The sequence below is a fragment of the Miscanthus floridulus genome, chromosome 10 (assembly GCF_019320115.1).
Source record: "Miscanthus floridulus cultivar M001 chromosome 10, ASM1932011v1, whole genome shotgun sequence".
Lineage (NCBI taxonomy): Eukaryota > Viridiplantae > Streptophyta > Magnoliopsida > Poales > Poaceae > Miscanthus > Miscanthus floridulus.
In genome coordinates, this window is record NC_089589.1 from 9,253,813 (window position 1) to 9,264,894 (window position 11,082).

At 40.4% G+C, this 11,082-nt stretch overlaps 1 protein-coding gene across 1 annotated transcript; it reads right to left on the reverse strand.

Moving 5' to 3' along the window:
• Window positions 1-7,799: 7,799 nt before the first annotated feature.
• LOC136487965 (uncharacterized) lies at window positions 7,800-10,068 on the reverse strand. The gene is made up of 3 exons (XM_066485040.1): window positions 9,910-10,068; window positions 7,974-9,633; window positions 7,800-7,840 (listed from the first exon to the last, which is right to left on the reverse strand). The coding sequence occupies exons 1-3, from the start codon at window positions 10,066-10,068 to the stop codon at window positions 7,800-7,802; spliced, it is 1,860 nt and encodes a 619-aa protein (XP_066341137.1).
• Window positions 10,069-11,082: the final 1,014 nt, after the last annotated feature.

Here is an 11,082-nt window from a genome sequence, read left to right on the forward strand (position 1 = left end):
TTAGTTCATGATTTGACAATGTTGTGCTACAGTAAACATGTGCTACTGTTGGATTAATTAGGCTTAATAAATTCGTCTCGTGGATTACTGAGGACTTCTATAATTTATTTTTTTATTAGTATTCGAACAACCCATACAACATCTGATGTGACATCAACTAAACTTGAGTCCCTGCATCAAACACCCTCTCGCTTGCACGTACAACGGGTGTCGTGACATCAATTTGGCATGGGAGCCCGAGCCCGAGCCGTCGTCTCACGAGATGATGAGCCCGCTGTCTCGTACATACGACAGGTGTGTTTCTGTAAAAATGACCGTATGCAGATGGCTCCGCAACGCTGGTTATACGTGCCCTTAATAGGGCTGCCATAAGAAACCTCCGATCGGCCATGGCATGATAATATTAAGTCCTCCTCCAGTAGGGTAGCAATGTCTCCGACGGACGTGGAGGAGAGAGAAGGCACAGACGCAAGCAAGTGCTTTGAGAAATGTGCGGGAAGAGGGAGAGGGAGGTTGGACGCGTATGGAAACGTGCGAGACCGGCGCTTCGCTTCGTGCTAGCACGCTGCCTTTTGCACCGTTCACGAGTAAACTATTCTTTTGGCTTGCGACGTCGCTAGCCGTTGGAGGAGGCCTATATGCCTCGAACTCAGCCTCGGACAGATCATGCCGAATCCATATATAAGCTATCTGAATAAATACGATCACTGTATATAACTTTCATGATGGCGTATTCTCTAAGCGAAAGATTCTGATGGGCCTTGGTCAGCATTTGCATAATCCAGATATATGCCATCCGTCGTCCGAATAAACATGATCGCTATATATATAGCTTCCATCCTAATCAAAAGTTATATCATTTTGCCTTCACTTAATTTCTGTAGTAGCTTGGACATTTTTCCTTATGGACTCAAGCCGTAGAGAACGGTGGCAGCTCAGACCCGGCGATCATATCTACGCCTGGCGCAGCAGCTTTGCCAATACCTTTCCCCATCATGGTAAGACCAATCGTTTTTATTAGGCCCCGTTTAGATCCAAAAATTTTTGGATTTCGGCTACTATAGTACTTTCGTTTGTATTTGGCAATTAGTGTATAATTATGGACTAATTAGGTTCAAAAGTTTTGTCTCGCGATTTCTCATCTAACTGTGCAATTAGTTTTTTTTCGTCTACATTTAGTACTCCATGCATGTGCCGTAAGATTCGATGTGACTGATACTGCGCAAAATTTTTTGGAATTTAAACATGCCCTTAGTTCCATGCACCTTATTAATGGAAGAAGCCCACATTTATTAAGAGGGTGAGGAGAGGTTAGTTTAGTTTTGTCCTGAGTGCACGAATTTCAAGGAATGTTGGCGTTGTAGCAATTTTGCACTGTGGCGATGTTTCGCTGGTCGGTTTTGGGTCCGCGGCCTAGTTAAGTTAATTAATTCTTTTTGTCTACTGTATATGTGAATAGTGGGATACCAATCTTTTTAAGGCTGGATAATTATTACTTCAGTTCCATTCAATTAATCAATTATGCTCTTTTGGCTATATGCATTTTTTCTACTCCCAGGAGTCATCTTCAATAAACCATATTGCGTAAGTGTGCATACTCATTTACCAGTTTGAGTATATTTAGTTGTAATTGTATTTTTTTTGCTTTTTAAATTTTTTTTTGTCAAAACATAGCCTTAATGAATCTTATTTTGTTCGGTATATTTTTGTCAACAATAATCTTCAAACGGTTTGGGAATGTGACTTACGGTTTGTGAGATATTGTATTTTGAAATTTTGAACCATTTCCGTGCATGCATGCATGTCAGAGATGTATAAGATGATTTAGTTACTCCCATGTGTATATCTCAAGATTTAGGGTGTATATGGCCTCATAAAGTGTATATATGCGGAGCATGTGATCATATTAGACCATCTAGGGTAGTATGTATGTCAAGTATGTAAGTATACATAGAGTATACGGTTATACTGATTTTATATATTATAATAATAATATTATAATAGTATATTAAAAAATATGGGCTCTTTTGAAAATTTTCACGTAGTAAGATTTGAAGTATTCTAAAATGAGTATATAAATATACTCGAACTGATAAATGAGTAAGTGCCCATGGTTTTATTGATGATGGTATTAGCTAGACCCGATAGTAGGAAAAAATGCAAATCTTTTTTAGGCTGGCTAATTGCAACCACGTACTTCAGTTCCATTCAATTAAGTACTACTAGTAGTATATAAGTAGTGTATTAAGGCCCCGTTTAGTTGCCAAAAATTTTTTTGTACAGTATCCATCACATCAAATCTTGTGGCACATGCACGGAGTACTAAATGTAGATGAAAAAAAACTAATTGCACAGTTGGGTGAGAAATCGCGAGACGAAACTTTTGAACCTAATTAGTCTATAATTAGACACTAATTGCCAAATACAAACGAAAGTGCTACAGTAGCCAAAATCCAAAATTTTTGGATCTAAACGGGTCTAACTTGGGCCTTGTTTAGATGCCATCCAAATTCCAAGTTTTTTCACTCTCTCTTCATCACATCAATTTTTAGCCGCTTGCATAATGTAGGTAAAAAAAAAACTAATTACACAGTTTAGTTGGAAATCACGAGATGAATCTTTTAAGCCTAGTTGGCCCACGATTGGACAATATTTGCCAAATAAGACAAAAGTGGTACTATTTATCGGGTTAAAAAAAAATTTACAAAGTGAACAAGGCCTTGAGTGAGTGTACATACAGGAATCTACGAAAGCGACAAGAAGGTGATCCACTTCACTAGGGACACCCCCCTTCAGAGCAGTCGTCAGCTGCAACAGTGGAAGAAGCATTAAGGCCTTGTTCACTTTGCAAATTTTTTGAACCCGGTGAATAATACTACTTTCGTCTTATTTGACAAATATTGTCCAATCGTGGACCAACTAGGCTCAAAAGATTCATCTCGTGATTTCCAACTAAACTGTGTAATTAGTTATTTTTTTTACCTGCATTTAATACTCCATACAAGCGGCTAAAAATTGATGTGATGGAGAGAGTGAAAAAACTTGGAATTTGGATGGCATCTAAACAAGGCCTAAAAACAACAGCAGCAGTAGCAACACTTGCAGCAGCAGCAGCGGTAGTAGCCGTGGAAGTAGCGGAAGCAGCAGCAGCAGCAGCAGCAGCAGGAGGAGGAGCGCCAGTCTATGCCTTATAACTGCTAAGACAGGGCGCCATCCTCTTGTTTCCCCAGCAAGACAGCCCCATCCTCTTGATTCCCCATGCATTGTTTCCCCAGCCTGCATGATCCTGTAGTGTTATGAATTACTCCGTCCTACATACATAAATAAATGCTCGTGGCGGACGAGATGACGCTACGCAGTAGTATATAGCGTTTAGCGTCGTGGTAGTGAGCCAGCCAACCGGGGTTCGATGCACACAGCAGTAGCGTCGTCGTGGTAGTACGTGCTCCTGCCAACTTGAAAGAAAGAAAAAATTACTTGTGTGTGTGTGGGTGTGTATAGAGATAGAGAGAGAATAATGGCCAACCAACTATCTTTGTATTTATGTGTGTGTGGTGTGTGTGTCTATATATATATATATATATATATATATATATATATATATATATATATATATATATATATATAGAGAGAGAGAGAGAGAGGACTAGGGGGTACCTTCTGAACTCGGAACTCAAAATTTAAATTCTAAAATTCACGAGTTACTATTTACATGTCGGTGTTTTGGAACCGGGGGGCCCTCAACCAACGAGTGAATTTGTACTGCGTGTCCCTAATCCCGGATGGTGATGCAAAGAGACACAAGGTTTATACTGGTTCGGGCAATCGAGGCCCTACGTCCAGTCTGAGAGATTGATCTTGTATTCCTTGCACCGGAGTGCTCGTAGTAGGGGGTTACAAGCTGAGTGAGAGAGGGAGCTAGCCCCAGGTCTCGGCGAGGGTGGTGCGAACTGCTTGGGACGTTGCTCCCAAGCAGCGTGGAAGTGCGTGGTTCTATCGGTGTGTTTGTCTTTCCACCCCCCCCAGAAATGGCCCTGGCTACCTCCTTTTATAGTTACAAGGAGGAAGCGAGAGGTACATGAGAAGGCTACTATTTGCTGACGTATTCCGCTCCCAGAAGCAGTATGGCGTCGTGGGAGTTCCCGTCGATGTCTAGTCGGTATGGTCTTCAAGGCTGACGACATGCTGCGCTCTTGTACTTTTGTTGACTTGGTGAAGTGCCGAGGCCTGGTGGCTGCTGTAGTAGGCTGTGTCGAGACCTATCGCGCTGAGGCCGAGACCCGCTGTGCTGAGGCCTGCTGTGCCGAGGCCTTTAGCGGGTGGCAATGTGAGGTCTGGGCGGCCATCGTCGATAGTTGATTTAGGCGGAACAGTGCCGAACATGCGTCTACAGGATACGGTGCTCTGTGTCGTCAGTAAGGGATGGTAAAAAGGCGATTTTGACCGTTGTCCTGTCGCGGCATACTGCCGATCGTGGCTTACGTAGTGAGGGCAGCTGGGTGCATTAATTGGATGCGATAGCCTGCCAGAGTGACTTTTGAGGCGGAGGTGACGAGATTGCGGGACGAGCCCAGCCTCGGGCGAGGCGGAGCATGGTCAGTTCGCCCGAGGCCCTACCGGGAGTCTCGGGCGAGGCGGAACTCGGTTAGTTCGTCCGAGGCTCATCGGGGGTCTCGAGCGGGGCGGAGCGGTCGGTTCGCTGGTCCCGAGGTCACAGAAACCCGGTTCTGACTCCCCACGTCGTGTCCGTCCTTGGTGCAGGAGTTTAGGCAGCACAGTAGTCGGTAACCCTTGCACAGTCCCGTCGTGGATGGCAGGGTGCCGACGTGACGGACGTCTGGTCTGCCACGCTGCACTGCGCCGTCGTGTGATTTGTCGGAGTGGTTGAGTGCCTCGATGGGACGTGCGGAAGTGACATGCTGGTCGTACTCGGTCTTGTGCGTCGTGGGGCTCCAGTACGGCTTGATGCAGGACATGGCGGGCGACGTGCGGGTTGCCGTGTAATGACGTCGTAGGGGGCAGCGGCTCTGCAGATGCCGAGGCCGAGCCATCGTGGGGGGCTCGGTGGTCATGGACCCTCAGGCTGCCGAGCCCGTGAAGCAAACTGTCGAGGCCTTGGGGGGAGTTATTGGCCTTGGGTACTGATTCCGAGGCTACAGTAGCCCAGATGTGGCTCCCCACGCTGCATTGTCCTTGGTGCAGGAGTTGGCAGCATAGTGAGGCATGGGCGTCACGGTGGTTAGTACAGTGGTGGGTAACCCCTGCCCAGTCCTGCCTCCTGTCCCATCGGCCATTCTGCTGTACTGTGCCGGGCGTGCGGCTGTTGTCAGGGGCAGCAGTTGGCTGAGTTGACGTGACACGACGTTTTGCCGGAGGGACGGGAGAAGGAGGAGGTAGCGGAGTGCTGCCGAGCCCGCCTTGCGCGAGACAGAGGGTCGGTGGCCCGGCCGAGGCCTTTGGCGGAGAATCGGCCGAGGCCCGCGGCGATGGGGCCTCGGGCGAGTCGGAGAATCGGCCGAGGCCCGCGGCGATGGGGCCTCGGGCGAGTCAGAGGATCGGCCGAGGCCTTTAGCGTTTGGCTGGTTTCGATCTTTACGAAGTCTAAGCAGTCGTTTTTTGGATCTTGCTTAGGGTACCCCTTCTCACGGTATCCGACATTACAGCACTATTTAAATTCAGATTCACTATTCAAATTCGCGTTTACTATTCAAATTCGGGATATGAACAGTGCACGAGCACTTACCGGGAGTGGCTCAACCACTTCACTATTCAAGGCAAGCGTCGCTTTCACTTACGAATATTTTATGCACGCTGGATGAGCGAGCGCGCGATTAGTGAATATAAATATTGATATGTCGCTTTCGCGATTAGCTAATATGGTGCTTAGTGAATATGCTTATGCGGAATATTTCTAAGGATCTTTGCAGGCTGGCGAGACCAACAATTCAGCCGGTCGTGCGTACTATGCTTATGACAGTCCTACTCGGTACTCACCGTATGCATCACTAACTTGCTTCAGAACTAGACTAACCCGGTCTACTCCCTTGCTATCCCCAGCCACGAACACACAGGACTCAGGCTCTATCGTCTCCCCAGGCAGTTCCACCCAAGGGGAACACTTCTCTGCGCACACAGGGTTCTCTACAAACGCCGCTATCTGGGCTAACACGAGAACAACACACGCAGAGGTTTCTCCTCTAGGGTCCCTAGCATAGAGACGTCGCCCCATATGAACGAGCTTAAAGGAAGGCAGGGATTCAAACGGAAAAGCTTAATTCATTTCAACAGAGCAAGCTTACATACGGCTTTCCCTTTCGGGAAACCCCAAGCACTTAGCACAAACCTTAGGGATTACCTTACAAGCGCAGGAAGATCGGTGACTTCCTTTATTCTCTAATTTACAAAGGTGGAGTAATACAACGGTAGTGGAGTATTACTATTCGTGGTGGATAATTCTCAGAGAGCTTCTGAGATCATGTCTTCATGTGTATGTGTGTGGGTGTGGAGTTGGTGGAGTGGGTGGTGGATGAGTGTGTGTCTTCGGTGTCTGAGCTTTCTTCGATGGTGGTCTGGTGTTTCGATCTCGTGTTTCCATGTTGAATGAATGTGCCCGGCGTCCTGCTTTATAGCACGGAGGGAGCGTCCTTCCTTCTTATCGTTTGAAGGAGTGAGCCTTATCGTCAGACAAAGCCTTCGAGGCGAAGTCATCGTCTAAGGTGCCTTCGTGATTAAGGAAGCGGCCGTCGTCTTCAATTATCTCTTCGTACTGTTGCCTGGACAGCTGGACAGGAATAATTGTCCTAGCTACAGTAGGTTACAGTAGAGTGACTATATATTCCTTTTGCGCTGTCCTCCATCGCGCACAGATAATATCCTTCTGGATATATTCTTTGATATGGTCTTCCACGCCCGAATGATTGATGTTGCAAACATCAAATCAAGGATAGGCATGCGGTATTAACTCCATGGCAGATCTCTTCCCCCGGACAAATTGTTGATAACAGGTTATCAACATAAGGATTATATTTCTTGTATATATTGATATTGAACTGAGTCTATGCTGACTCTTCAATATTTTCTTCGTGATATTGAACTGAGTCTATGCTGACTCTTCAATATTTTCTTCGTGTTATTGAACTGAGTCAATGCTGACTCTTCAATATTTTCTTCGTGATATTGAACTGAGTCTATGCTGACTCTTCAATATTTTCTTCATTGTCCACTTCTTCCGAACTGAGTCTATGCTGACTCTTCAATATTTTCTTCATTGTCCACTTCTTCCGGTTGCCATATTTCATACCAGGACAACAATTCACGATATTCTTTTCGTAATTGACATTCTTTGCCATAACTTGGCTTTATTAGTCTACCAACTTCTCTCTGTATTATGCTATATCTTCCATAGTATTCTCTCAAGAATACTTTTATTATTTTATTTTGGTACATCATATAATATTCAGAAGCAAATTTGGTATTCCCTTCTAATTCTTTTGCTTCACTAAAAATTCTCCACTTATCATGGTTCGTGTCTTTTACGAACAACTCTTCATAATTTTGCCATGAGTCTGAATTCCATGTAGTAGGAAATTTGTATGATCCCTTTGTAATATATATATCATGGCATGCTGGTCTTATTGGTTGTGTAAATCTTGGTGGATTAGAACAAAACTTAATTTTGTATCTACCTTGAATACATGTTAATTTCTTACAAGCTTCTTTGATATCTATTCCAAGGTCTGATTTGAGTATTTCTTCAAATGTACCATATATATCATGAACTAATCCATGATCAATAATAGTCAGCAAGAATATATCATCTCCAATATTTCTTTGTATACTTCTGAAATATTTTAAATTTATATCAGCCTTCAATATTAAGAATCTTTGATGAGGCTTGACTATTAATTTATCATCTAGATGAAGTAAAGGAAAAGTATTTGCATTCACAATTATTCCTAGATGTCTTTCTTTACCTTGGTATAATTTCATAAAGTATTTTTGTATATCATGAATGGTTTTGTAATGCCTTTCAGCATATTTCTTCCAAATTAGATCTTTAATATCAAGAGTAAAGTATGATAAAGTTTGTTCAGTCTTAAAACTTAATCTAGGTATGAGAAACTCTTGGGGGATATTGTTTAAATATTTGTTTCTTTTATCCTCTAGAATTACTTCTTGCACTTTATCTTCTTCATATATTATTTTAGCTTCTAAGCTCTTTTTCATATCACTTTGTTGTTTTAAACATGACATGCATGCTTGTCTTAAACATAGCCTACATGTTGCTCTTTCTACTGGATCTTCATAATATACGCAAAATACACATTTTATATTAGGATCACCTTTTTTATGATCCCACTTGTGCTCGCAATTTATTTGATCCATCATTTCTATCTTTAATCCTGCTAACTCATCAATTAAATCTAACTCTTCATCACTTGATTCTTTTTCTTCATCATATTCTATTTCATCTATCTCTATAATTGAATATATTGATTCATCATCCATTATATCATCATCACAGACTAAGATATTTTCATTTACACTATCTATTATTTGAACCTTTTCTTGTTCTTCTTGCTTGTTGGAATACCTTTTCTTGTCTTTGTTAGGACATGTTTTGCTTAAGTGATCTGGCGAGTTGCAGATAAAGCATCTACATGAACTATCATAATTTTTTCTAGGATTATATCTTCTCACATTTCTCTTATGGAGGAATGGAGCTCTATTGTCTGATCTTCTAAGGAAATAACGTCTCTTTGTCTTTACATTTCCTTTCTTATAATTCTTAGAATATTTCTTATTTCTAGATCTCTCTTCTCCATATGTCAATGGTATTTGGACTATTTTATTGCAAAAATTATAGTCTGATTGCTTCATTGATCTTTGGGCTTGTATATTCGTGCATATTTTTCTTAACTGTTTGAAAACGAATGTTATAGCCTGAGAGATATTATATTCTTTACCAATAGTTTCCTTTTTATATTCTTCTAATATCATAGAACCTAAAGGCTCTGGTAATTTATTAAAATATTTTTCTACTATACCTTGGTTATAACCTTGCTTAGCAGTAGTAGCATTATACAAATAGTGTTGAGAAAATTCTTTTATTCCTTTCCAGCTTGTCAGTGACAGTTTTTCTATTTCTTTTAATCTTTCATTTTGTAATACAGTAAATCCTAATTCAGGATCTTCACCTATTACAATGCTTGATATAATATTTGCAAAATTATATGGATTACTACCAGCCATTTTTAATTGAGCATAATGGTTAGGGAAAGCTTCTACCCATTGTTCCCATAAAACTTTGACTGATTCTCCTAAAAATGTTTCTAAATATGTAATCATATCTTCTACTCTATTTCCAATATTATGCTGATTTTGTATATACTTTTGGACTATCAATCCTTTCCATATGCTAATTACATTTGACCAATCTATAGGATCATGTGCTGCTAAATTTAGTATAGCACCATCACTTTTATAATTCTGAAATTGCACCTTCTTTTCAAATTCTCTTCTTTTTGAACCCATATGCTTATATTGTCCAGGTATATATTTATATGCAGGCTCTTCTTTTTCTGGTGGCCAAGTTCCTGGTTTTCTAGTTGGTCTCTCACTTTCTCCTTCTATCTTTATTTCAGGACCTCGTCTTCTTTTTTATGTACTTGGATCTATTTCCATTGCTTCTATGGCATTATTTTTAGGCAACTCTTTATTTTCTAAGGGGTTTATGAGAGTTTCTGAGTTATTACTACATATCTCAATTGTATCTTCATCCTCTTCTTCATAGCTTTCTAGTAAGAGCTTATTATTAATTTCCCATTGCTCATCTTCACTTATATCATTATCTTCTATATCATTTATCTTATCCTTGCTATGTTCTAATTCTTTTTGGACTTCTCTTACCCTGTTATCTATTTGTTTTGACACAATTTCATTTTTCTTTATTGGAATGCTGAATTTCTTAGCATTTAATTCTCTATCTTTCTTGATATTCTCAAGTCTACATATTTCTCTTCTAAAGTAGAGTTCCCTTTCTCTTATAGCAGCCCATTTGCATATCATGGAGGTTTTATATTCATCATGAATTTTGCTTAGCTTTTGCTTATAATGATTTATTTCATTATCTATATCTAATTTTTCCATAAATTCACATATGCTATGTCTTCTGTTTTCTTCCAATTTTGACTCTGAACTGGATGCTTCTAAATCATCTAAACTTTGTTCTTTATAATCTACAAACCTAATACTAGTCAACCCTCTATTATTTTCATAGCTTATGTAATCTTTAGGTTGTTTTAAAATTTTTGGTTCTATTAAAGAGCTTATATTCCATTCTTCTCCTGCTCTTTCTTCAGAACTTATTTTCAGAGGACTCATAAATTTTATTCCTTTAGATTGCATACTTTCTACAACATTGTTCACATTTACCTTATATCTAGTTCCACTTCTGTTGGTTAATCTTCCTATAAATTCTATGCTTACTAATAAATTCGTTCCTTTAAATTCTTCATATCCTTTGGTTTGAAATCCGAATGCCATCTTATCTATAAATTCTTTAACTGGCATTATTAAGTCTAGAGCTATATATGTTATCAACATATTTTCATTCATATCACCTTCTAAAAATCCTAATGCTGCTTTATTTATTATGTCCCATCTTTTATCTAATAAAGTTATTAGAACCTTAGTTCCTAATTTTTTCTTTGTCATTCCTTTAATTCCAATGATATACATTCCCTGGTGTATATATTTATACCCTGAATATTTTAAAGCATTCTCAAATTGTTTACTAACAATTCTTAGCAGAACTGGTTCTGACAATACACTTAATTCTACTTCTCTAGATATTCTATATAATCCATTTTTATTTTCAAACCAACCCATTTGATATATTTGTTGAGGCCTTATTTTCCTCAAAGTATCTTTCTGATATCTTTCAAGATCTCTTTCTAAGTCTATCACTTCTTCTAAGGTTTCAATATCCTCACAACCTTCTTTTAGTTTATCTTTAAAACTTAGAGGTCTTATGTCTTTATTTACTAGCTGGAGTGACTTGTCTCTTCTAGACAGGCTCTC

What these genes read in the sequence shown, in the direction of transcription:
- LOC136487965 (XM_066485040.1), bottom strand. Translation starts at nt 10,068, where the DNA reads ATGATATGCAAATGGGCTGCTATAAGAGAAAGGGAACTCTACTTTAGA. An exon ending in CAAAACAAATAGATAACAGG is followed by an intron (nt 9,634 to 9,909) that starts GTAAGAGAAGTC and finishes CCTGAAATAAAG; the next exon opens with ATAGAAGGAGAAAGTGAGAG. An exon ending in CTTTATGAAATTATACCAAG is followed by an intron (nt 7,841 to 7,973) that starts GTAAAGAAAGAC and finishes AAAATATTTCAG; the next exon opens with AAGTATACAAAGAAATATTG.